General features: G+C 50.4%; 3 protein-coding genes across 9 annotated transcripts in view; 2 read left to right on the forward strand and 1 right to left on the reverse strand.

Moving 5' to 3' along the window:
• BSDC1 (BSD domain containing 1) overlaps positions 1-19,645 on the forward strand; it is a 32,102-nt gene extending 12,457 nt beyond the window's left edge. For 4 of the 7 annotated variants that reach the window (XM_025368836.1, XM_025368846.1, XM_025368859.1 and 1 more), the window contains 7 exons: positions 2,502-2,556; positions 4,895-5,010; positions 5,443-5,511; positions 5,678-5,756; positions 6,949-7,428; positions 16,225-16,328; positions 18,091-19,645. In XM_025368836.1, the coding sequence (XP_025224621.1) occupies positions 2,502-2,556; positions 4,895-5,010; positions 5,443-5,511; positions 5,678-5,756; positions 6,949-7,428; positions 16,225-16,328; positions 18,091-18,123 (936 nt within the window). In that variant the 3' untranslated portion in view covers positions 18,124-19,645. Of the gene's footprint in view, positions 1-2,501; positions 2,557-4,894; positions 5,011-5,442; positions 5,512-5,677; positions 5,757-6,948; positions 7,429-15,430; positions 15,540-16,224 lie in introns of all 7 variants that reach the window. The other 3 variants (XM_025368819.1, XM_025368827.1, XR_003116946.1) reach the window with 2 other exon arrangements.
• Positions 19,646-20,423: 778 nt separating this feature from the next.
• Positions 20,424-22,538, reverse strand: TSSK3 (testis specific serine kinase 3). Its single transcript, XM_025368883.1, has 2 exons — positions 21,893-22,538; positions 20,424-21,154 (listed from the first exon to the last, which is right to left on the reverse strand). The coding sequence occupies exons 1-2, from the start codon at positions 22,035-22,037 to the stop codon at positions 20,493-20,495; spliced, it is 807 nt and encodes a 268-aa protein (XP_025224668.1). The 5' UTR covers positions 22,038-22,538; the 3' UTR covers positions 20,424-20,492.
• On the forward strand, positions 20,791-23,458 carry FAM229A (family with sequence similarity 229 member A). The gene is made up of 3 exons (XM_025368895.1): positions 20,791-22,777; positions 22,859-23,005; positions 23,195-23,458. The coding sequence occupies exons 1-3, from the start codon at positions 22,644-22,646 to the stop codon at positions 23,295-23,297; spliced, it is 384 nt and encodes a 127-aa protein (XP_025224680.1). The 5' UTR covers positions 20,791-22,643; the 3' UTR covers positions 23,298-23,458.
• The last annotated feature ends 3,071 nt before the right edge of the window (positions 23,459-26,529 follow it).

The raw sequence follows: 26,529 nt of genomic DNA on the forward strand, positions 1-26,529 counted from the left end.
TTTTTTTTTTTTTTTTTTTTTTTTTTTTTGAGACGGAGTCTCGCGCTGTGTCACCCAGGCTGGAGTGCAGTGGCGCGATCTCGGCTCACTGCAAGCTCCGCCTCCCGGGTTCAGGCCATTCTCCTGCCTCAGCCTCCGAGTAGCTGGGACTACAGGCGCCCGCCACCGCGCCCGGCTAGTTTTTTGTATTTTTAGTAGAGACGGGGTTTCACCATGTTAGCCAGGATGGTCTCGATCTCCTGACCTCGTGATCCGCCCGCCTCGGCCTCCCAAAGTGCTGGGATTACAGGCTTGAGCCACCGCGCCCGGCCCCTGTTTTGTTTTTTTTAATGAGACAGGGTCTCACTCTGTCACCCAAGCTCTCTCTGGGGCTCAGTGGTGCAGTCACGGCTCATTGCAGCCTCGACTTTCCAGGCTCAAGCGTCCTTCCGCGTCAGTCTCCTGAGTAGCTGGGACCACCGGCGTGAACCACCACATCCAACTAATTAAAAAAAATTTTTTTTGGTAGAAACAGGGTCTCGTTATGTTGCCCAGGCTGGTCTCAAATGCCTGGGCTCAAGTGACTCTCCCACCTTGGTCTCCCAAAGTGCTAGGATTACAGGCGTGAGCCACTGTGCCCAGCCAGCCATAATTTTTAATGTCTTTAAATTCTTGCAAGTGAATATAGCATTAATTATTCCATTATTTCCTTCATGTTGCATATTTGGATTCCTTTCAGCTTTCAAGCATAATAAGGAACGCTGTGGAGAGCATTTTTAGAGGCATAATCTCCACATTTGGGTTATTTAGACTAATTTCTAGTAATATATGTATAGGTAAAGGGAGAGAGGTGTCTTCAGAGCACTTAAAGCAACAGCCACGGTAGTGTATTTTTGCTGCATTTTCGCATTTTCTTTTCTTCTTCTTTTTTTTTTTTTTTTTTTGAGACGGTCTCACTCTGTCACTCAGGCTAGAGTGCAGTGGCATGATCCCAGCTCACTGCAGCTTCAACTTCCTGGGCTCAAGTGTTCCTCCCACCTTAACCTACCTAGTATCCGTAGTAGCAGGGACCACAGGCATGCACTACCACGCCTGGCTCTTTTTTTTTTTTTTTTTTTTTGTAGAGACGAGGTTTCCCTATTCTGCCCAGGCTGGTCTCAAACCACTGAGCCCAAGTGATCCTCCTACCTCAGCCCCTTGAAGTACTGAGATTACAGGCATAAGCCACCACGCCTGGCCACATTGTGTTTTCTATTTCATGGAGAGTTTTCTTCTAAATTTACAATATAATGTCATGGCAGCTGGGGGCCCTCTTTGTAGTTTGTTCTTTTGAAATAGGGTCTCACTCTGTCCCCCAGGCTGGAGTGCAGTGGTGCGATCACAGTTCACGGCAGCCTCCATCTCCTAAGGTGCTTCTCCCACCTCAGCCTCCTGAGCAGCTGGGACTGCAAGCACACATCACCATGCCCAGCTAATTTTTATACTTGTAGAAACAGGATTTCCCCATGTTGCCTAGGCTGGCTTTGTAGCATTTTATCACATTGAACTTCTTTTTTTTTTTTTTTGAGACAGCGTCTCTGTCTGTCACCCAGACTGGAGTGCAGTGGAGTGATCTTGGCTCACTGCAACCTCCACCTCCTGGGTTCAAGTGATTCTCCTGCCTCAGCGTCCTGAGTAGCTGGGATTACAGGCATGCACCACCATGCCTGGCTAATTTTTGCATTTTTAGTAGAGACGGGGTTTCACCATGTTGGCCAGGCTGGTTTTGAACTCCAGATCTCCAGCAATCCACCCACCTCGGCTTCCCAGAGTGCTGGGATTACAGGCGTGAGCTACCGCACCCGGCCCATGTTGAACTTCTGTTCCAAAAGTACTGATTTTTCAAGTATGTATCAACAAGCACTAGTATTAGCACCACCACTTAGTGAACATGTGAGTGGAATTGTGAAAATGTTTGATAAGATTTTGAGCCATAATGACAGTGAATTATCACCAAAACCACTTACAGACAGCCCATGCTTCCTGTAATACTGAGGAAGAAAGGTGGACTTCGTCTTTGCCAGCTAAGTTTGCCACCCTGTGGTCCCAGTGAGAACGTAACTTGGTAGAGACTGGCTATACAATTAATAAATTCTTGAATGGTTTTAATTGGAGGGAAATTGTGTTATTTTAAAATTTATCCCTAAATTTTGACTTTATTAATATAGGGGCACTAACATTTTTCAAATTTCACTACTACAAAGCATTTTACAAATAATTTTGTAGCCTGCTTATGCTGTATTTTCTTAGCTCCTGGGGTAGAATACTGGGTGAAAGGCCATTTTTCTGGGAACCCCAGTTTTGGATGCCCAGCCTAGTGCTCCACTCTCCGTGCCACAGTGCTAATTAACAAGTGCCCTGGGGGTATCCTAGCCAACAAGGGAGAAGCTGGGTTGTGGTTGACTGAGTATCCTGGCAGAGAAAGGGTGCTTTCTATGCCCAGCATCTCAGGATTTCTGTTTCCTCTTCTCTGTTTCTTACAGGCTCGCCTCTATAGCCTGCAGTCGGACCCAGCAACCTACTGCAATGAACCAGATGGTGAGAGGGTAGCAGTGAGGGGGTGGGCTTGTAGGGCAAGTAAGGGGGTCTGGTTGTAGGCCCTGTTTGTCTCAGGTAGCAGAGGCCAGGCACCCGCTATGTAGGGGGACCAGAGTGAGACTAGTGTGTACCTTATACCGTGTGGATTGGGTTGATGTTCTCTTTTCTTTCCTGAACTTGAGCTGTCCTGCCCACCCTGCAGGGACTTGGCCCGTCTCATCCCTCATCCTTAGCTCAGCCTCCCTCCCAGCCCTGCTGCCCCACTTGCCTTCTCTTCAGCTTGTGTTGGCTAAGCCCCTGCCATGCAGCAAACTCCATGATGGAAACTGGAGATCAGAAATGAGCCAAACCCTCCACCTAGTCCAGCCCTCCAGGAACTAGTGGTTAAGAGGGAGAAAGCAGAAACAGTGAATAAAGTAGAAATACTAGAGAGCAGCATGACTGCTTCTACAGAGCAGCGGGACAGTGGGAGCCCAGAGGAATGGCACCTTTCCTGGTCTGGGAACCAAGCAAGTGATGCTGGAGTTGGGTTTTGTTTGTTTGTTTTTGAGATGGAGTCTCACTTTGTCGCCCAGGCTGGAGTGCAGTGGCACGATCTCGGCTCACTGCAACCTCTACCTCCCGGGTTCTAGCAGTTCTTTTGACTCAGCCTCCCGAGTAGCTGGGCTTACAGGCGCCTGCCACTGTGTCCAGCTGATTTTTGTAATTTTAGTAGAGACGGGGTTTCACCACATTGGTTAGGCTGGTCTCGAACTCCTGACCTCAGGTGATCCACCCGCCTCGGCCTCCCAAAGTGCAGGGATTACAGGCATGAGCCACCACACCTGGAGGGAGTTGGAGTTTTAAGGTTAAATGAGATGTCAGTTAACTTCACTATGAGAAGTGGGGAAGGGCATTCAGGCAAAGATTGCTGGGAGAGAGAGCAGGGAGCACCCCACCTTTTAGTAACGCTAGGTTAAAGGGTGCGTATGAGGAAGTGAAGGCAATGAGAGCAGCTCATGGGAGCCAGATCGTGAAGGGCTTGGTGTGCCAGACCAGGCAGTTGGAATTTTGGCCTAAAAGGCTCACAGTAGTAGCTCTAGACCTCTCTTTAGTCACAAAGGCCTTTAAAAATCTATTGAAAATGACAAGCCCTCTCTCCACAAAACTTTTTGTGCAATATGGGAATTCTTTGACCCTTTGAAGCCCATCTTGGACTCCAGCTTAAAAAGGCCTCCCACAGAGAACCAGTGAAAGTTTTTGAGGCCTGGGGTGATCAGAGTTTGCATTTTGTAAAGCAGCCCTTGGGGCAGCATTGTAAAGAATGAAATAGAAAGACAGAAGACAGGAAGACCAGTTAGGAGGCTAGGTAGGAATCCCCTGTCAGAGGTAAGGCCAAAACCTAGGAAGAGTCAGGTGGCATGGAGAGGACAGTGTGCATATAAAAGACACAAGTTAGCCAGGCGTGATGGTGTGCCTGTAGCCTCAGCTATTTGGAAGGTTGAGGCAGGAGGATCACTTGGGCCCAGAAATTCAAGGTTGCAGTGAGCCACAGTTGTGTCACTGCACTCCAGTCTGGTGACAGAGCAAGACTCTATCTCTTAAAAAATAAAAAAGAGACAACTGAGGAAGTGTGATCTAGAGTGATTGGATAAGGGAGGAGATAGGATGGCCCCCAGATTGGATAACCCTGTCAGATAATCAGGTGGGAAGGAAAATGAGCGCATGGTGTGTTTGCAGGTAGAAGTATCGGGGGTACTTGGAACTCTGGATCTGGGGCCAAGAGAGTAGCCTGGGCTGCAAAGAGAGACACAGTGGGAGGATGAGGTTGAAACTTGTGGTTTAGTGGCAATTATTTTGGGGGAAAAAAAGCCAGAGAGAGATGGAAAGGAAAGGAAAACAAAAAACCCACAGAGACTCAAATGGACCAACCAGAGAAGTGGAGGAAAATAACAAAGGAGTGAGAAACCAGGAGAGACGAGGGCTTCGGGAGGAAGGCAATGGCCCCCAGAGTCAGAGATGGTCACAAGAGGGAAGACAGAGAAATAGATGTTGGCTCTGGCAGCTGGGGTCATGTGACCTAAGAGCAGCTGTTTCAGAGACGAGGAGACTCAGTAGCCAGGTGCCATGGGCTAAAAAGCGAGCAGGGATATGAGAACATGGAGACCGCAGCCCCTTCTGGAGATCACTCAGGTGCACACCCGCCCCTTCACCCTGCCTGACCCCCTACCCTTGGCTAAGTGGCTTTGAACACACAAGCTTTCTTCATTTTCCATGTCCAGCCTTAGGTATATTCTGTAGGCCCAGTGTTCTTTCCCCAGACCAAGGGAACTGACTGTCAGCATCTGTCCCTCTGCAGGGCCCCCGGAATTGTTTGACGCCTGGCTTTCCCAGTTCTGCTTGGAGGAGAAGAAGGGGGAGATCTCAGAGCTCCTTGTAGGCAGCCCCTCTATCCGGGCCCTCTACACCAAGATGGTGAGGGCCCAGTCTGCAGGGCCTCAGCCAGCTCCAGGCTTGAGGTGTTGGGAGGTGGGAGGGACATGTTCAGAGTCACTGTGGCGTCATCTGGCTCGGAGAGCACTGGGAGGCTCCATAGAGCCAGACCAGCCATATCCTGAGCCAAGAACTCACATGGGAGAACCTGGTTTGCCAGGCTTCTGGCAGTCAGAGGATGGTGAGAAATGAAAGGGCCAGCAAAGCCTGATGGGAGTTCTTTTCTCCCTCCTTGGCCAACCCGGACTAGGAAGGTGGGTCTGGCCGAAACTTTGGTCAGGATGGAAGTGCTCTATCACTGCTAAGCCACTTACTGGGTCTGATAGACTTGCTGGGAATAGACTGATAAGGGTGGGGACACAGACCCCACACAAATACTCCCAAAGTCTCACCTCCATTTTCCCCTCCCTCCAGGTTCCAGCAGCTGTTTCCCATTCAGAATTCTGGCATCGGTATTTCTATAAAGTCCATCAGCTAGAGCAGGTACGCTGGTCTAGCCTGGGGAGGTCCCCACTCAACCCTGGGGGAAGCAGGCTGGATTTATTGAGAGAAGAAAGGGATACAGGGTGCCAAGAGTTGTGGGATCAGGACCAAGATCTGGGAAGAGGGTGCCCTGACTTCCTGTGTCCATCTGCTCCCCCACATTCAGGAGCAGGCCCGGAGGGACGCCCTGAAGCAGCGGGCGGAACAGAGCATCTCTGAAGAGCCTGGCTGGGAGGAGGAGGAAGGTAAGAGGCGTTGAGAGGTGAAGGGCAAGTGACATATGTGTGGGACACTCTGGGCTGGGCCATGCTTTCTGAAGCCTGGAGAGACTTGGCGCCCATCAGGGAAGAGTAGGGAGCGAGCACATTGTATGTGCTGAGGATAGGCAGAGCTAACAAGGAGATATTGAACAAGGCTAGTGGAATTCCGATTTAGCTACAGAAATCCCATGTGTCAGTTGGTGTAGATTCCCCTGCCAGCCCATGAACCAGCTGCCGCCTAGTCACTGGGGAGCTTCTTGAAAATCCAGATTCCCTTCCCCACCTTCTAAAGAAGACTGTAAAGAAGCAGCCAGACATGTATTTTAAACAAGCTCCCTGGGAATATTAATGCACAGGCTGGTTTGGGAACCACTGAGTTAGGGAGGGAGCTGTGCATCCTCTACCTGTAGCTCAGTTTATAACAGCACGTTGGAGCCTTCTGGATGATATAATATTAATGCATTTCTTAAGTGTTTACACCATATGTCGAGGCTGCACTAAGAGCTTTACACAGAGTCCTTACCACCACCCTATTACCCCTCTTAAGGATAAAAGTAAGTTAAGAGTAAAAGTTAGGTGACTTGCCCAATCATATACCTAGGATGTAGCAGAGCCCAACGTGAACCCAAAACTGACTCACTTCTGAGCCTTGGCTTTCTAATCCATAACAGCCCCTTGAACTGCATTGCTGGAAGCCCACCAGGCATTAGGCCCCAGGGCTGAGCAGGACTTTTGACTAGCAGGGAGTGTCTGCAGAAGCATTGTGATGGCAAAGGGGAGAGCTAAATGACACTATTGAGTCTTTTTTTTTTTTTTTTTTCGTTTTGAGACAGAGTCTTGCTCTGTCGTCCAGACTGGAGTGCAGTGGTGCAATCTCGGCCCATTGCAACCACCGCCTCCTGGGTTTAAGCGATTCTCTTGCCTCAGCCTACCAAGTAGCTGGGATTACAGGCATGTGCCACCACACTCAGCTAATATTTTTGTATTTTTAGTAGAGACAGGGTTTCACCATGTTGGCCAGGCTGGTCTCAAAAACTCCTGACCTCAGGTGATCCACCCGCCTTGTTCTCCCACAGTGCTGGGATTACAGGTGTGAGCCACCGCGCCCGGCCCCAAGGTTGTCTTAGGGCTGGCCAGGGTACATTTCCCTCTTGCCCCTCCCTTTCTCTCTCTACAGAGGAGCTCATGGGCATTTCACCCGCATCTCCAAAAGAGGCAAAGGTTCCTGTGACCAAAACTTCTACATTCCCTGAAGGAGGACCTGGCCCCCAGAGCCCCTGTGAAGAGAATCTGGTGACCTCAGTTGAGCCCCCAGCAGAGGTGACTCCATCAGAGAGCAGCGAGAGCGTCTCCCTCGTGACACAGATTGCCAACCCGGCCGCTGCACCTGAGGCACCAGTGCTGCCCAAGGACCTGTCCCAAAAGCTGCTAGAGGCATCTTTGGAGGAACAGGGCCTGGCTGTGGATGTGGGCGAGACTGGACCCCCGCCCCCTATTCACTCCAAGCCCCTAACCCCTGCTGGCCACCCCAGCGGCCCAGAACCCAGGCCTCCAGCCAGAGTAGAGACTCTGAGGGAGGAGGCTCCCACAGACTTACGGGTGTTTGAGCTGAACTCGGATAGTGGGAAGTCTACACCCTCCAACAATGGAAAGAAAGGTAGGTCTGGGCTGGGAGTGGTGGCTCATGCCTGTAATCCCAGCACTTTGGGAGGCCGAGGTGGGCGAATCACCTGAGGTTGGGAGTTTGAGACCAGCCTAACCGACATGGAGAAACCCTGTCTCTAAGTACAAAATTAGCTAGGCATGGTGGCACATGCCTGTAATCCCAGCTACTGGGGAGTCTGGGTCCGGAGAATTGCTTGAAGCCAGGAGGCAGAGGTTGCAGTGAGCCGAGATCGCGCCATTGCACTCCAGCCTAGGTAAGAAGAGCGAAACTCCATCTCAAAAACTAAAATTTAAAAAAAAAAAAAAAAAAAGGTAGGTCTGGAGGTCTAAGCCCATTGTTGTGTGGGGTCAGGGCCACCTCCCAAGGCAGATTTGTCTCCTTGTCCCTTTTTAGGATACTATGAGCAGATTTTTTTCATTTCCAATAGTGATGACAGCTGCTATATATTGACTATTTGCTAACATGTTTCATTCTAAGTTGCACATTGATCTCTGAAATAAGAATGCATCTTACAATTGTTGGCATCTTAAGAGTCAACAAAACAAGTTTGATGCTAGATCCCATGCTAAATATGTTATATGGCACTTAATTTCTCAGTATTACTGTCCTCATTTTACAGATGAAAAAAATGAGGCCCAAAAATATTAGGTTAGGTAACGCCCAAGTTCATATGGCCAGGAGGCCCAGATTCAGACCCAGGGCTGTCTGACTCCAAGCCCATGCCCTTAACTAGCACAGTGTGCCAATTTCTATCTTTTTGGACAATTTAACCTTACCCTGGCTTGGAAATCCCAGTGACATTGATGTTAAAGGGTCTTCGTCCTGTGTAGCCTTAGGAAAGTCATTCGGCTTCCCCAGGCCTTTATTATTATGAAATATATAAACAAAACTCATACGTGCAGTTTAAAGAAGAATAAAATGAACATCCATGAACTTACAGTGACCCAGCTTGAGTAATGGAGCTTTAGTTTCTTATCTGTATAATGGAATTTTAGACTGGAGACTCTGAGTTTATGTCAAAGAGCAACCTCTGTAACTGCAGGAATTAAAGGATAAGGATAGCCTTGGTGTCAGCCTTTTTACCACATCCAAAATACCACTTCAGGTATGGCTGATTATCACTAAGAACCGCCCCCCTCCCAGTCCCCCCACCACCTGCACACTTCACACAGGCATCCTCCTGTCTTTGCTAACACTCAGCACCAGCCACAGCCACAAAGCTTGCCCGGCAGGTAAGGCCTGGCCTGCTGGCCTAGGAAGGGACTGGTTTGCCACAGTGGATGGGAAATGAACCCCACCTCACCTCTAACCTATTCCCTGATGGAAACCATGGAGTTTCCAGTCTCCAACCCAGTGCCTCCCTTCTGACTGATCAGTGAGGTCATCCATTGGGCTCCTACCTGGTTTTGTTTTTTTTTTTTTGAGGCAGTGTCTCACTCGTGTCGCCCAGGCTGGAGTGCAGTGGTGCAGTATTGCTCACTGCAGCCTCCGCCTACCGTGTTCACTCCATTCTCCTGCCTCAGCCTCCTGAGTAGCTGGGACTACAGGCACGTGCTGCCACACCCAGCTAATTTTTTGTATTTTTAGTAAAGACAGGGTTTCATTGTGTTAGCCAGGATGGTCTTGATCTCTTGACCTTGTGATCTGCCCACCTTGGCCTCCCAAAGTGCTGGGATTACAGGCGTGAACCACCGCGCCCGGCCCAAGCTCCTTCCTGTTCTTTATGAGACACTGAGTGGGAGAGGGGCAGAAGCCGCAGCCTTTGTGAGGGAGCATAAAGCAGGATGGGCCAGTCTGGTACTGGAGGAGTTCAGAGAAAGAAGGAATCTCTGGACATCTGCGTTGCTTTGCCAAGGAGACAAGCCTTGTATAGGAGAGTTGACGAGTTTGGGGCAGGTGCAGGGGAGTGGTAGTCTAAGATGAGGGGGCCTACAAGGACCAGCTAGCAAAGGGCATGGTGCATGTTTAAGGGGTGGTGACCTAAACCCACTCTTCTGTATTCTCTCCCAGGAGAAGGAGGTACAAGAAGGGCGAGTGGGTTGACTCAGAACTAGAACTTCGGAATTTAAAACCTTAAGCTGGATTCAGAAGGTTGGCCTTGGGGCCATAAAGCAGCAGAGCATGGATGCTAAGGGTGTGGGTTCTGGAGTTCAGACAGTTCTGGGTTCAAATCCCAACTCTGTTCATAAGCCATGTGACTTCAGAAAGATTACTAATCTTCTGTAAGCCTTTGTTTGCTCCTCTATAGACGGGATAATTGTTTCATGATAGATCCTCAATCAGAGCAGAAATTTAAGTAGAGCCCTGCTTTGGGGAAACGATAATAGAGGTAACATTCTCTGAGCACTTTCTGTGTGTCTAGCTCTGTGCTAAGCACTTGATATGCATGTTACTCAATCCTTACAAAAGCCCTGTGAGGGCCGGGCGCGGTGGCTCAAGCCTGTAATCCCAGCACTTTGGGAGGCCGAGACGGGAGGATCACGAGGTCAGGAGATGGAGACCATCTTGGCTAACACAGTGAAACCCCGTCTCTACTAAAAAATACAAAAAACTAGCCAGGCCTGGTGGCAGGCGCCTGTAGTCCCAGCTACTAGGGAGGCTGAGGCAGGAGAATAGTGTAAACCTGGGAGGCGGAGCTTGCAGTGAGCTGAGATCCAGCCACTGCACTCCAGCCTGGGCGACAGAGCAAGACTCCGTCTCAAAAAAAAAAAAAAAAAAAAAAAAAAAAAAGCCCTGTGAGATCTGTATACTTTTTCCTATTTTTCTAGTGGTAGGAACCTGAGATCAGTCACACCCAATAAATATTTCAGTGAGTATGAAATAGTCCTGTAGGAGAGGGAAGAGTAGGTGATGGGCCTGACAGGTATAATAGGGTTGCTGGGTGGATGGTCCCAGGGCCCTTGTGATTGTAGATTTTAAGTGAGACCATCAACCTGTTGTATTTTTGTTCAGTCACATTCAGTTGCTTAGGTGCAGGAACAGAGCAGATGGGGAGTTGGATCTAATTAGGTTCAAGTTTAGCCAGGTAAAATCAGTGGATGAAAAGAAGAAAGTCCGCTGGGCCTGGTGGCTCATGCCTATAATTGCAGTACTTAATGGAGGCTGAGGGAGATGGATTGCTTGAGCCGAGGAGTTCAAAACCAGCCCTGGCATTGTGGTGAAACCCCATCTCTACAGAAAATACAAAAAGTTAGCCAGATGTGATGGCACATGCCTGTAGTCATAGCTACTCGGGAGGCTGAGGTGGGAGAATCACCTGAGTGGGGAGGTTGAGGCTGCAGTGAGTTGAGATCGCTAAACTGCCCTCCAGCGTGGGTGACAGAGCTGAGACCCTGTCTCAAAAAAATAAAAAGGAAAGAAAAGAAAGTATATGCAAGAAGTGATAAGAATGATGGCTTAGGCCGGGCGCGGTGGCTCAAGCCTGTAATCCCAGCACTTTGGGAGGCCGAGACGGGCGGATCACGAGGTCAGGAGATCGAGACCATCCTGGCTAACACAGTGAAACCCCGTCTCTACTAAAAATACAAAAAAAAAAAACTTAGCCGGGCGAGGTGGCAGGCGCCTGTAGTCCCAGCTACTCGGGAGGCTGAGGCAGGAGAATGGCGTGAACCCGGGAAGCGGAGCTTGCAGTGAGCTGAGATCTGGCCACTGTACTCCAGCCTGGGTGACAGAGTGAGACTCCGTCTCACAAAAAAAAAAAAAAAAAAAAAAAAAAAAGAATGATGGCTTATAGAATATGAGCTGAGTAAGGGAGAGAATGAGGGATAGTGAAACAGTTGGAGGGTTACAAATTACAGGTTTCATTTGGAATTGGGCTACAAAGGCTAATCAGAAAAAATTAGTAGTGGTTGGAGACTGGATGGAATTGAAATTATAGGAGAAGTAAACATAAGCTCTTAACCACTCTGCTATGCTGCCTCTACTGCCCTCGGGGCCTGTGAAAGGAGAGGCTGAGGATGTGCTACGGAAGACCCACCAGAAACAACTGTAGTCAGGTGGGAGGCAGCCAGAGTCTTGGACCAGGCTGGAACAGTGGGAACAGAGTAGAGGAAATAAATCTTAAAAGGAAGAAAGGGGGCTTGGAGACAAAGTAACTCCTTTTTCCTCTTGGGCCCACGTCCTAGGGTGATATAAGGCTTGGTCTCTGGGTTCAGCAGAGTCTCTTAGGGTGCCCTAGCCAAAGGGTTTTACTGGGTCCCAGGGTGATTCCTGTCATTGCAGAGCTGCTTCCCACCTACATTTTGTCACAGGATTCGTCTGTTCTGAGAGACTGGACTTCTTTCTGCACAGGAAGGGGCGAGAGATTGGGGCAGGCCTGTGGCCTGGAAGGAGCCTAGAGGTTAAGACCTTACTTCATGACTGACTGTGTAACCTAAGAGCAGTATTGCCTCTGTTTCTTAACTGGGGAAGCAGAGGGCCAATTAAACAGAATAAAATGAGCTGTGAGTGAAAGCACTACAAAGTTAGCAATCACCTGAAAACTTCCATTTTCAAAACCAAACCAGTAGAACTCCATCCTGAAGTCTTCAGTTGTAGCACAGGTTAGCTCTCTGCCATGTACACATTGTGATGGAGGTCTTAGTGCTCTCCTTATGTGACAGGACAGGACGGTGGAAGGAGGCACATGGCAGAGAGAGCCCAGCTTCACATCTCCCTGTGCCACCTGAAGCCTTCGTTTCGTTATCTGTATACGGGGACTGTTAATACCCACCCAAGAGGTAGATGTGGAATATTCCAGAAATGTTAGTGGATACTCTGTTCTTTTTTTTTTTTTTTTTTTTTTTTTTTGTGACGGAGTCTCGCTCTGTCACCCAGGCTGGAGTGCAGTGGCCGGATCTCAGCTCACTGCAAGCTCCGCCTCCCGGGTTCACGCCATTCTCCTGCCTCAGCCTCCCGAGTAGCTGGGACTACAGGCGCCCGCCACCTCGCCCGGCTAGTTTTTTGTATTTTTTAGTAGAGACGGGGTTTCACCGTGTTAGCCAGGATGGTCTCGATCTCCTGACCTCATGATCCACCCGTCTCGGCCTCCCAAAGTGCTGGGATTACAGGCTTGAGCCACCGCGCCCGGCCGGATACTCTGTTCTTTACCCCTGAAAGGGTGTGCTGTAGCATTTAAGCCTGAAGAGACGGTTTCAAGTCCCTAGAGGGCAGCCTGAGGTTAGGGAAAGCTGTCATGGCCACAGACAAAGCCCTGAAGTGAGGAAGCAACCAAGAGTCTGGCTAACCCACAGGAAGCCTGTGGTGACAGCCAGATGAATGTCACTTAAGTGTCCTGAAGGCACAGAGAGATGTAGGTGCAGAGTCAGAAGAACTGGGTCTTGGCTGCCCTGACTTGCTGAGGTACCTTGTACAGAATGACTTAACTCTGAGACAAGGCCCTTAGAAGAAAGGCAGCACCATTCATTACATAGCCATGTGTATATACGTAATAGGCACTTTATATTCATACCTCTAATTCTAACACCATTGTTTCTCAAACTGCAGGCCCAGGTCTACACAGAATCACACAGGTACCTGCTTACAACTTACAATGCAGCCTTCCCAGCCACCAGCTAGACCTGCTGAGTCTTTGTTGGGATCGGGGGTGGACAGGGTAGAAGTCTGCATTCTAATAAGCTTCTCCAGTGGTTCTTTGCAGAGGGTGCTTTTATCCATATTTTATAAATAGACTGAAGCCCACAATAATTTGCCCAAGACTACACAGTTAAGGAGTAGGTATTCAACCCAGGTCTGCCTGGCCCCAGAGACCATCCTCGGCTGGCAGAGAGGATGATACAGGAAACCATATAAGGAATGTGGGAGTGGGACTGAGGGGTAGGTCCCAGCACCGAGGCATCTGGCGAGGAGTAGTCAGAGAAGAAGAAATGAAGATGTTTACTGGTCATGCCATTGGAGGATGAGGGACCCACTCTTTTTAAAGGTACTTAAAAAAAAGATTACAGGCCGGGCATAGTGGCTCACGCCTGTAATCCCAGCACTTTGGGAAGCCAAGGTGGGCGGATCACGAGGTCAGGAGATCAAGACCATCCTGGCTAACACAGTGAAATGCCGTCTCTACTAAAAATACAAAAAATTAGCCAGGCGTGGTGGCGGGCACCTGTAGTCCCAGCTACTCGGGAGGCTGAGGCAGGAGAATGGCGTGAACCCAGGAGGCAGAGCTTGCAGTGAGCCGAGATCGTGCCACGGTACTCCAGCCTGGGCGACAGAGCAAGACTCCGTCTCAAAAAGAAAAAAAAAAAAAAGATTACAAAGTAATATGTGTTCATTTTTGGAAAAAAGTTAAGAAAAATCACCCCATGACCTCATCACCTAGAGATAACTTTGCTAGTGTATTTGGATATCTTGCTCATCTCTTCTGCATGTGTACATGCATCTGTGGGCATTTTTTTTTTTTTTTTTTTTTGGAGACAGTCTCGCTCTGTCACCCAGGCTGGAGTGCAGTGGCCGGATCTCAGCTCACTGCAAGCTCTGCCTCCCGGGTTTATGCCATTCTCCTGCCTCAGCCTCCCAAATAGCTGGGACTACAGGCGCCCGCCACCTCGCATGGCTAGTTTTTTGTATTTTTTAGTAGAGACGGGGTTTCACTGAGTTAGCCAGGATGGTCTCGATCTCCTGACCTTGTGATCCGCCCGTCTCGGCCTCCCAAAGTGCTGGGATTACAGGTTTGAGCCACCACGCCTGGCCTGTGGGCACATTTTAAAGCTGGAATCATACTGTACATGCTTTATTGAAAGGAACTATTTGTGTAGTTTGCTTCTTAATAACTTTTATATATACACTTTTAATATTGCCTATAAGAAGTCATAGCCAAATATGAATGTTTAGAGCAATGATCGTCAAATAGTACAGACAGGCATCAGAATCACATAGAGCAGGGGGTGGTAAACTTTTTCTGTATAGGACCAGACCATAAATATTTTAGGCTTTTTGGGCCATGCAGTTGAAATTACTGGTCTCCGCTCTTGTAGCATGAAAGCAGCCATAGACAGTATGTAAACAAATGATGTGACATGGCTGGATTTGATCCATGGGCCATAGTTTGCCAACCCCTGGTTTACAGAAAGGGTCTGTGACTATTGAGTGCCAACTATGTGTTCTAAGAACTTGAAATACATAAGAGAACAAAACAAAAGATCCCTGCCCTCATAGGGCTCATATTCTAACTCCTCTATTAATAGACAATAAACATATTAAGTCTGATTATGTAATATGTTAGAAGTGATCACTACAATGGAAAAAAGATCAATCCAGAGCCAGGCGTGGTGGCTCTCGTCTGTAATCTCAATACTTTGGGAGGTCGAAGCGGGCGGATCAGCTGAGGTCAGGAGTTTGAGACCAGCCTGGCAAACATGGTGAAACCCTATTTCTACTAAAGATACAAAAGTTAGCCAGACATGGTGGTGCGCACCTGTAATCTCAGCTACTCAGGAGGCTGAGGCAGGAGAATCACTTGAACCTGCAAGGCGGAGGTTGCAGTGAGCTGAGATTGTGCCACTACACTCCAGCCTGGATGACAGAGTGAGACTCTGTCTCAAAAAAAAAAAAAAAAAAAAAACATCTAGAACAGAGTGAGGGTGATGATCGGTTGCTCTTTAGGATGGTCAGTGTAGACCACATCTAGAAGGTGAGATTTGAGCAATGGCATAAAGGAGGTGACAAGTTGGTCTTGTGGGTATCTGAGGAGATGAGTTCCAGGTGCAGGGAACAGCCCATGCAAAAGCCCTAAGTTGGGAATGCGCCTGGTGTGTTTCTGGAGGAACAGGATTAGTATGGGCAGAATGGAGTGAGGAGGAAGAGGTTCACTGTTTTGGGTTTGAGGGGAGGTTTTTGTTTTGTTTAGAGACAGGGTTTTGCACTGTCACCAGTGGCATGATCATAGCTCACTGCAGCCTTGAACTGGGCTCAAGTGATCATCACACCTCAGCCTCCTGAGTAGCTGGGACTCCTCAGGTGTGCACTACCATGCGTGGCTAATTTTTAAATTTTTTTCTAGAGACAAGGTCTCAGTTCACTGTTTATTTCCTCTGGAAGATTTCTGTGACTCTCTTGGAGCCTCTGAGCCACAGTGCTTCTCCACTCTTTAAGAGCCTGCTTTTTCTGAGGTAATAGTTTAAGGCTGTTTGGCATGGATGTGAAGTTCTTCTCCAGCCTAACCTCTGACAGCCTACAGTGTTCCATCATGTAACTCACTATTTACTTGTCTAATTCCCTGTCAGTGGACTTTCAGATTGTTTCTAGGTTTCCATCACTATGACAGCACTGCAGTGAACACTCTTTGCTAAATTCCTGACTGAATCCAGGATTTTTCCTTAGAATAGATTCTTAAAAGTGGGGACGAGGCGCCGTGGCTCACGCCTGTTATTGCAGCACTTTGGGAGGCCGAGGCGGGCGGATCATTGAGGTCAGGAGTTTGAAACCAGCCTGGCCAACATGGTGAAACCCTGTCTCTACTAAAAATACAAAAATTAGCTGGGCATGGGGTCATGCTCCTGTAGTCCCAGCTACTTGGGAGGCTGAGGCAGGAGAATCGCTTGAACCTGGGAAGCGGAGGTTGCAGTGGGCCAAGATCGCACCACTGCACTCCAGCCTGGGCGACAGAGCGAGACTCCATCTAAGAAAACAAAACAAAACAAAAAAGTGGGATTGCTGTGCCAGAGTGAACACAGAATGTAAAGACTTGTGTATTTGTGAGACCCTTTTAAAGCGTGCTATCTCCCCAGCTACACCCTCTTCAAGTGTCCCTTCCCTGCCTCCTCCTGCTTTTCACACTGTGGCTCGTGGTTCCAGGCTCAAGCACAGACATCAGTGAGGACTGGGAGAAAGACTTTGACTTGGACATGACCGAAGAGGAAGTGCAGATGGCACTTTCCAAAGTGGATGCCTCTGGGGAGGTGAGTGGGCTTGGTGGGTCAGAGGGACGTGAGCCTAATGGTCCTGGATGTGAGAACTCTCCCCATCCAGCCCAGCTGTCCCCTCAGGAGGGTCACTGCTCCTGTCTGAGGTGATAGGTTGTGGGAAAGGAGCTGGAGCTTCCTGCTCAGATCCACAACAGTGGTCATCGGTAGGCTCCACTTCCCCTCAGTTCCAGGGTAGATAGAGGGGAGAGTTCTTGACATTAGCTCTGTATCAAAATTGCCTGAGAAACTGCTTAAGAAAACAGATGCCGTTTTCTTAAGGGGCGCGGTGGCTCACGCCTGTAATCCCAACGCTTTGGGAGGCCAAGGTGGGAGGATTGCTTGAGGCCAGGAGTTCAAGACCAGCCTGGCCAATATAGTGAGACCCCATTTCTATTTTTGAAAAAAAAAGACATCAAACCCTGCCTGACCTTCTGAGTTGTGGTCCCCAGATATGAGGCCTGAGTATATACTTGGCCTTGGAGACAAAAGACCAGTGTGATCAAGGGCAAGTTACTTAACCTAAGCCCCTGATTCCTCATCTAAAACATGGAATTGATTATTATAAGACCTGGCTTATAAGCTGTAATGAGGTGATCCATGTAGACACCTTAGGGCTAGTGCCTGAGACATGGTGGCACTCAGGAGACATTAGTGATAAACCCCACAAAACCCATTCTAGTTATTCAGCTCAAAGAGGCCTTAGTACTGTTATTCTTCACTACCTCTCAGAATCAAAAGTGGCTCATTTAGATTCAGAGGCTGGAACAGTCCAAAGCTCTCCCAGCTAATTAATGACAGGACTGAGGCTGCAGCCCAGATATCTGATTCATGTCAGCATTACTTCCACTGTCACATAAGAACCACATGAGTCCTTCCATCGTGTAACTCATGAGCCTGTTAGAAAGAGGTGGACAGATTAGAGAGACCTGTGAAGGGCCTCCTTTTTCATGACGGGAAACTGAAGCCTTGGGGGAGTATTTTATCTACAGGAGCATTTTGCACTTGTGACTACCTCACTATACTCAGAACAGAGAAGGCCTATAGTGCCCTGTCAGGCCATAGGGGCTTGCTGGCTTTTTGTGTCTTTGCAGCCCCCTTTAAAACCTGATTGCAATACACCTGAGCATTCTAGAACCTCTTATACCAGGGCTTAGCCGACAGCAGGCCAAGAGTAGGAACAAAGCAAGAAAAGGTTCTGTGGGGAGACTTGAGCTGGGAATTAGGGTGTTGGTGCCCCTAGTGAAGACCTAGTGGGCACCTTAGGCCACTGCCACCTCTGTTTTTAACCATAGTGCCACTCGGAGAGTGGCCCCCATTCACCCAAAGGCTAAGTAACTTGCCCTTGATTACACTGTTCTTTTGTGACCAAGGCCAAGTATCTGCTCAGGCCTCCTAATTATCTGCATCTCAGAGCCATGGCATTATCTGCTCAGCAGGAGGCAAGTTCTCCTTAAAGGACTGGGGCTGACTTGGTTCCTGTAGGCAGCCATCACCTTGTGGTGTCTGGTGTTGGTTGTCGGAAGCGTTTCCTTTAGGTCTGAAATAATCAGAGCAGCAGGCCCACCCCTCAGGCAGAGGGCAGCTCTGCCCCTCAGACACATTCCTTAAGACTAGGGGTTCACTCTCAGTAGGGGGCAGAGTATGGCCTAAGGTAGGGGATGGGAGGTGGCTGTGCTCAGCAAGGGGAGGTTAGGTCTGGGCCTGACTCAGGAGTAACTATGTGTTTGTGATCTCCATTACTCCCTCCCATTTGCAGCTGGAAGATGTAGAGTGGGAGGACTGGGAGTAAGGGAGCCAGAGGGAGCAGCTCCCCACCCATGGCATCTCTCGCCTCCCTCGTTCGTCTCAGCCCAGCCCTGGAAGACTCTGAGAATGTCCCCCCAAATCTCCTTTGCCAACCAGAGCTCTGGGCACAGATTCTGGTGGCTCCCTGCTGGCCCTCTGGGCCTCTGCTCATGCCTGGAAAGGGGCTCTCTAAATCCCGGCCAGGAACTCTGACTTGTGCCAACAATAGGATGACCCGAGGGAGAGGAAACCTATCCCCCGTCACCAGAAGAGCCTGTGTTTTTTCTGCTGAACACCCACTGTTCCTGAGGACTCCTGCTGGGAAGTCCCAAGGAATAGTTCTAGCCCTTCTGCCTGTGTAGACAGAAGCTAAACCACCAGTCTCTCGGAGGAAGCCGAGACAACACACACTGTCCACCATAAGCAGGCAGGGAGGGCCACGCCACCTACCCTTGGCTAAACAGGGACAGCAAACACATTTTGGTTCCTATCCCAGTGGGTAAGATGCACTTACCTCTGGGAAATTTGCCTCTCCTCTCTTGGGAATCTCCCCTTCCCAGGCATTTTCCATTCCTGGAAAGGCTCCTTTGGGGTTCAGAATCCAGAGACCAAACCCTGACCCACCTCCTTCCTTTCCTCCAGCCCACGCTGGTCTGTCCCTATGCCTTCCCAGGGCTTCTTCATGTCAGATGCACCCAAGTCCTTAGCCCAGCTGTGCCACCTGCAGGAGTTCGCTCTTGCATTTCTTCCCCTCCCCAAGAAGGGAGGGGGCCACTTGAGGCCCTTCTGTGTGTTGCCTGGCAGGATACCTTGTCCAACCAGCTACCCACCTCAACTCCCCTGTAGCTTAGGACACAAAACAGCTACCAGTGGTACAGAGCGGTGATCACAGCCGAGTACTTACAACTCTGGTAAGCCTAGCTTCTCCGCCTCAGCCCTTCTGCTTCTGGAAGGGCTATCCTGGGGGTGAACTTGAAACTCTCATCAGGCTTCTGCAAAAGCTCTTCTTCCTGAAGACAGACCCAGCCTTTGCGCTCTCACCCTCCAGTCTGGTAAAGCTGCACCTCTGGGGGAATGAGGGGCTGCAGGAATCTCTGGAGAGCCTGGTGCTTCACGATGCTGCTCTGGTGATTCTTGTACCTAATCTGGTGTGCTCACCAGCGAGTGAAAGGGATCGTGGTCAGGGACACCGAGAGAGTGGGGTCACTTCTACTTCAAACCTTCAGTGAGGGGGTGGGTTGGAGAGAATGCTGAATCTTTTTTTTGACGGGATGGGGTTTTTCTCTTTGTAATTATTTCTTTAGTTTAATTAACTTTTTGGTTGTTTGTGCAATATTATATATTTTAAATTATAATGCATCTCCCCAGAGTATTTTGTAGCTGGGAAAAGAAAAAAGGAAAAAAAAAAAGAAAAAAGATTCTAACAGCTGTTAGTTTTATAATTAAAAAAGAAAGAAAAAAGAACTTTGTCCTGAACCTTTTACAGACTTGCCGTTAACAGCATTAAAGTGATTCAACCAAAGCTGGAAGGTGTCTGGGGTCTGTTTTCGTCCCCTTGGCAGCTGCACTGGGCCAGGGCAGGACTGGCTTCCCACTTGGAGCCAGAAACAGGGTAGAGGGATAGCCTGGGTCCAGAGGACATCGCTTGTCCTCATCCCAGATTCAGCTTTGCCTTTGGGATAAGAAAGGGACAGGGCTCCCAACAGGCCTCACTGGGACAAGGAGTCGGGAGGCCATCTCTGCACTCCTGACACCTCTGCTTTTCTTTGGAAAGGAAGTTGCAACAACAATGGCTTCAGTTGTTCTTGGTCGTTTTTCTCCTCTCCTCCCCCTGTTTGTATATGATTCTGGGGTCTATTTTAATTAACTTTAGTATGAAAATCACTTGTCAGACCAGGCACTGGTGGCTCACGCCTGTAATCCCAGCACTTTGGGAGGCTGAGGCAGGCCTCCACTTAAGGTCAGGAGTTCGAGACCAGCCTGGCCAACATGATGAAACCCCATCTCTGCTAAAAATACAGAAATAGCCAGGTGTGGTGGTAGGTGCCTGTAATCCCAGCTACTAGGGAGGCTGAGGCAGGAGAATCGCTTGAACCTGAGAAGCAGAGTTGCAGTGAGCTGGAATCGTGCCACTGCACTCCAGCCTGGGCGACAGAGCAAGGAGAAAAAAAAAAAAAAAAAAAGCAAGTCTGAATGAGGCCCTTTGATTCCATGAAGATCTCTAAAAGGAAAGAGTGGTAGTAAGGCTCCGGTAGATGTAAGTTTTAGGATAAGTAAACTTAAGGCGTAAAATATATATCACCATTTTAGAAGCGGATTTTTGGGTTTGCTTTCTCCCCCTACTTTATTGGGGAGCACTTGCCATTGCTTTTATCAAGTGCTTGCTAGCCATGGATGCCAACTAACTTCTTCAATTGAAGGCCGGAGGATCATGTCGGGTTCCAGGAGCCTCTTGAGCAGGTCCTGGCAATCGGCCGAGATGCTCAGATGAGTGGGGAAGGACACCCCCTTCTGCTGCTGCCACAGCATCTTGGGGATGTCTGTGTCATCAAAAGGTAGGCTGGCACAGAGCATGACATACAGGACCACACCCATGCTCCAGACATCACCTTTCTTGCTATCATGGGGAATGCCCTGCAGCACCTCAGGGGCGGCATAGGCTGTGCTGCCGCAGAAGGTCTGGCTCAGCTCCCGGCGCGACTTGGGCAACACCTTGGCAAAGCCAAAGTCAGTCAGCTTCAGGTTGAAGCCCTGCAACAAGGCGTTCTCACATTTGAGGTCCCGGTGGGCCACACCACAGCCATGGCAGTAGCGGATGGCCTCAACCATCTGACGGAAGAGGGCCTTGGCCCGACTCTCAGGCAATGGCCCCCCATTCAGCACGCAGTCAAAGACATCCCCTCCCTCAGCCAGCTCCATCACCAGGCAGATTTTCCCGTCGGCAGACTCCAGCATCTCATACACCTGGATGATGTTCTTGTGTTCCAGGGTACGGACAATTTGGAGCTCCCGAGGCAGGAATCTCTGGATAAACTCTGAGGAAGTAAGGGGAGGAGAGATGGGCTGGCAGATCAGAAAGGCCCACCTCCTCACACCTGTCTCCTGCCTTCCAACTTCTGCCCACCTTGTCTGGGTCTTATTTCTTGGCTCCCTTAATGGTCTTAAATGTGTCTAGCTGCTTGGACATTGCAAAGAATGTTTACTTCTATTATTTTTGTCATTAGTGTATCATTCAAAAAAGAACCACTCCCACCAGCCTCGTGGACTGTTGAGCAGTCTGTGAGACTGGATATCAAGGTGCTTTAGGTGCTTTTAGACAAAGCCACAGAATCACAAATTATCAGGCCTGATTTGTCCACAGGCTGGTGAGCCAGCTCCTCCCGCCACTGTCCCCTGACCCCATAGTTCTTTCCATGAGCCCTGTCTTCCTTTTTCCCATCTCCACGGGCCTTGGCACCAGCCCCTGTTCTCTACTAGCCCTGGCTGTGGCCTCTGCCAGTCTCTGTTCCCCTGCCGGAAAGGAAAGCCTGGCTCAGGTTTTGCCTCTGAGGATCCTTCACCTCATGCCACTTTAATCTTGCATTTTGGGGGGTGTAATGCTCCTGGACTCCCAGAATCCCTCTGTTACCCACTGACCCACTCCAGAGCTGCCATCCGGCTTGCTTGGTTCCAGGCCAGTGGGCGCAGGGAGTGATCAAATGATCTTTTCAACAGGAGGAAGCACCCACCGCCTTCAGCCAGCCCTCCTTCCCTCCAAAGGGGCCCCAGCTCACCTTCTGGCCCTCCCATCTTGTCTATAACTTTAATTGCCACTTTTCTTTGGTGTTTTTTGGAAAATGCTTCTTTGACTTTTGAGTAGGTCCCTTCCCCAATGGTCTTGCCCAGCTGGTACCCATTGGAGAGCAGAAAGTCCTCCATCCTGTCTAGCGCCTCCTTCCTATCACCCTCTCAGCTCATGCTGCCTCTGCGAGGCAGCTCTACTCCACCATCGCCTTTGGCCTGCTCCTTTTCTCCCCAAGGACTTCATCCGCAGCCGCCCCCAGCGTTAGAACATTGTCTGGACACAGCCGCGGGTGGTGGGGAGGGAGAGGGCCAGACATTTTTAAGCTCCGGCGCAATTGTGATGTAAATGCTGTGTGACCCTTGGCCAAAATGGGCAGTGCCCCTACCTGTCCTCACTACCACCACCAAACCCAGCCCGGATTAAGTCACCGCCGAGCCCGCCCCCGCGCCAGGCACTGAGTCGTAGCCCCGTCTGGGAGGGCGCTCCTCGGCGTCTGTGTGGGCCGGGAAGGCTCGGCTCCTTGACGTGGACGCCGCCTCGCGGCGGGTTGCCCTGGCCTGCTGCGCCCCCATCGGGTGGCTGGGGTCTGCGCTACCCCGTCTCCAGGCGCCATGGCCAGATCCCTCCAGTCCCCGGTTCCGGCCCGCGCTGAGTGCCAGGGGCGGCCGGGGGCGCCGTTGGGGGTTCTCCAGTGGGAGGAACGGGTTCTGTGAGGTCAGCGCGCCGCGGCCCGGGTCACAATGCTGCCCTCCTCGACGCCAGGGTCCGGGCCTGCCGCAGAGACCTGCCCGGCTCCGCCTGGACCGGAGCGTTCTCCCGCGGCCAGGGCTCGGGCAGCTGCTTCCAGCCTGGGACCGGTCTCAGCCTCCGGGAGGTGAGCGACGGCCCAGGGGGCGGGCGCGAGGCGGCGGCGCCCGGCTGCCCGGGAGAGGCCTGACCGCCACTCCCCGCGCAGAGCGCCCCGGGGCCTGGACATGAGCGCCCAGGAGCCCCCGCAGGGTCGGAGATTCCCCATTGAGGCCGGAGACTCCCGTGGCCCTGCCGCCTCCCCCGAGTCCCAGGACAGCCCGGAGGCGGTAGCGACGGAGCACAACCCGGTCAGGTGAGGCCCGCGCCAACCCCCTCCGCCCGTCCCGCGGCCCCGCCCTCGGTCCCACTGGGCGCCCCCAGCAGTCAGGTCCCCGCATCCACGTCCGGACCCCCGGGGACCCAGGTGCACTCCCTGGATGTGCCCCACAGGATGGGCCGGGCCCCCGCCTCAGCGCCCCCTGTCGCGCCCCGCTTTCCCCAGGCCGCTTCGTCGCTGCCCCGGATGCCACTGCCTGACGCTGCTGCACGTGCCCATCGACGTCTACCTGGCCATGGGCGGGAGCCCCCGGGCCCGCGCCACGTGAGTGCGCCTGCTCCCTGCGGCTCCGCGGGAGCTGGGCGGGAACGAGGCCCCCCCCGCGGGCCACCACGCTGAGGTCGCATGCGCCGAGCACGAGACAATGATGCACATTTTAAAATAAATGATGCACATTTTAATAAAGCACAGCATAAACTGTTCTTTCCACTCCGGGCTGGCAGTGTATGTCTATCCGTCGGGCCCACTAGCTGCTCTGTCCAGTCCAATAACACTTTCCCTTCCGCGGCCTCCTCGCTTGGACACAGCCCCAGGGGCCTGCCCTTCCACCTTTCAACCTATGCCACTTCGCTCCTCCCATTTTTTGCTGGGCAGCCTTTCCCCTGGGGCCCTGCCCTTGTCCGAGATCTCTCTAACCCTTTCCTAGTTCTCTGGTGAAATTCACATCACTGTGCTGGACCCCGGTGACCCACAGAAGTGGGGGACAGGAGGGAGAGGTGGGCCGACAAGTAACATAGAATACAGCCAGTGGCCACCCACACCAGGCCCTTTATTTATTTATTTATTTATTTATTTATTTATTTATTTATTATATATATTTTTTGAGACGAAGTCTCGCTGTTTCCCAGGCTGGAGTGCAATGGCGCGATCTCTGCTCACTGCAACCTCCGCCTCCCAGGTTCAAACAATTCTCCTGCCTCAGCCTCCCGAGTAGCTGAGACTACAGACGCCCCACCAGGCCCATTTTAATCCTCTCCAGCGAGAAGATGGTTCTGGGACTTGCTCTTTGCGGTCCTAGGCGCCTGGGGCCTTCCTTGTTGGAAGGGTTTGGAGCTGCCCTAGTCCATCCTGAGACTTGGTTTCTCCTAGGACAGAAGGGATCATAAAAAGATTGGGGGAGAGGCCATTTGAAAAACCTTGGCTTGCCGGTCATGCTGGCTGACGCCTGTAATCCCAGCACTTTGGGAGGCCAAGGCAGGTGGATCACGAGGTCAGGAGTTTGAGACCAGCCTGGCCAACATGGTGACACCCCATCTCTACTAAAAATATAAAAATTAGCTGGGTGTGGTGGTACACACCTGTAATCCTAGCCACTCGGGAGGCTGAGGCAGGAGAATCACTTGAACCCAGAAGGCAGAGGTTGCAGTGAGCTAAGATCATGCCACTGCACTCCAGCCTGGGCAACAGAGCAAGACTCTATCAAAAAAAAGAAAAAAAAGAAAGAGAAAGAAAGAAGTTGGTTTAACTTCCTATTTTACAGATGAGTGAACTGAGCCTTTGAGACTCAGTTCCCCCAATGAGAAGTGACACTAGCACACTCCTTGGCATCCTCAGACCACATGCCCTAAGATCTACCCTCAGAGGGGCCCATGACAGGAAGCCTGCCCGGAAGTGGTAGTATTTAAGCAACTATTTTCTACTTTCCAATTTTGCTTTAATGAGCCCGTATATTCTGCTTTCCAATTTTGTATGGAGGGAGTGTAACCTAAAGGTTAGGTTCAGTCTCCTATACCCTGAGATCTAAGGACAATTAATTCAACACCCGCATCTAATCCTCATGGGGTAGAGAAGTCCAGACTCTCCCTACAGCACCTTAGAATTCCAGTCACCCAAAAGGGATACCCTTCTCAGTTTCCACATAAAATGCTGTCCCAGGCAGTCCCCATGTAGGAGGCTTATTAAAAGGGCCTATTTCCTCACTGTTTTTTTTTAATTTAAAAAAAAAAAAAAAGGCATCAGCTGGTCTCTTTGGACTCTACCAGCCCCCAAATAGTGAATCCTTCTCATTCTTCCTTTTTTTTTCCCCCCGTCTCTCCCACTGCCTTTCTCCTGTCTTCTCAACCTTCCTTTCCTAAAAAAAAAAAAAAAAAAATAGGCCAGGCATGGTGGCTCAGGCCTGTAATCCCAGCACTTTGGGAGGCTGAGGCACGAGGATCACTTAAGCCCAGGAGTTCAAGACCAGCATGGAAAACAGCAGGATCCCATCTCTAAAAACGAAACAAAACCCAAAAACCAGGTGTGATGACATGTGCCTGTACTCCTAGCTACTGGGGAGCCTGAGGCAGGAGGATTGCTTAAGCCCAGGAGTTTGAGGCTGCAATGAGCCAAGTTCACACCACTGCACTCCAGCCAGAGCAACAGAGTGAGATGCTGACTCCAAAAAAAGTTAGAACGGGTGCGGTGGCTCACACCTGTAATCCTAGCACTTTGCGAGGCCGAGGCGGGTGAATCATAAGGTCGGGAGATCGAGACCATCCTGGATAACATGGTGAAACCCATCTCTACTAAAAATACAAAAAAAAATAGCCAGGCATGGTGGCAGAAGCCTGTAGTCCCAGCTACTCGGGAGGCTGAGGCAGGAGAATGGTGTGAACCCGGGAGGTGGAGCTTGCAGTTAGACGAGATCGCGCCCCTGCACTCCAGCCTGGGTGACAGAGTGAGACTGCGTCTCAAAAAAAAAAAAAAAAAAAAAAAAAATTTAGAACCAGTTACTGCCACGTCCCACATGCCTGATTTGTGAAGGATACAAAGATTCTAGACGCAGTCCTTGCCAGTGGGACTAGTTAGCTCTAGAATGTCCATGAGCAAGGGGAAGGGCATTCCCTTTGGGGAGGAAGCATTGTGGGTAAAGGCCTGGAGGCAGGAAAGTGAAGGACAAGTTCAAGAAACTCAGTTCATCAATTTTCGTCAACACCTTCCTGGGCCATGGCTGGTACTGAGAATCCAGGCCTGAATTTGACATCATTTTCCCTTTCAGAGCATAGAATGCAGGGGATCCAGGAATGGGTTAATAGAAGAGAAGCTGGATCAAGGAGACCTTTGCATACCAGGTGAAGGAGTCTGAATTTTGTTCTGCAGGCAGGCAGAGTATGACAGGTTCCTAGCTGGGTCACTTCACTCTCCTATTTCTCTTCTCTTCCATCCTGGTCTCTGTTTCTTCTTCCTCCTTCTCACTGGAAAAGCCACTGGCCGAAACTAGTGCTGAGTTCAGGTCCTGACTGTTTTTTTTTTTTGTATTTTTTAGTAGAGACAGGGTTTCACCGTGTTAGCCAGGATGGTCTTGATCTCCTGACCTCGTGATCCGCCCGCCTCGGCCTCCCAAAGTGCTGGGATTACAGGTGTGAGCCACCGTGCCCGGCCCTGACTCTGTTTTTCTAACTGTGCAATCTTGAGCTAGTTACTTAGCCCCTCTGAGCCTCCATCTTCAAATCTGTAAAGTGGGGTTAATTGACACCTGGTGGAAAGTTTCAGCAAGGACCTCTATGTATAGCACCACGCAA

The sequence above is a fragment of the Theropithecus gelada genome, chromosome 1, assembly GCF_003255815.1.
Source record: "Theropithecus gelada isolate Dixy chromosome 1, Tgel_1.0, whole genome shotgun sequence".
NCBI classification, from domain to species: Eukaryota; Metazoa; Chordata; class Mammalia; order Primates; family Cercopithecidae; genus Theropithecus; species Theropithecus gelada.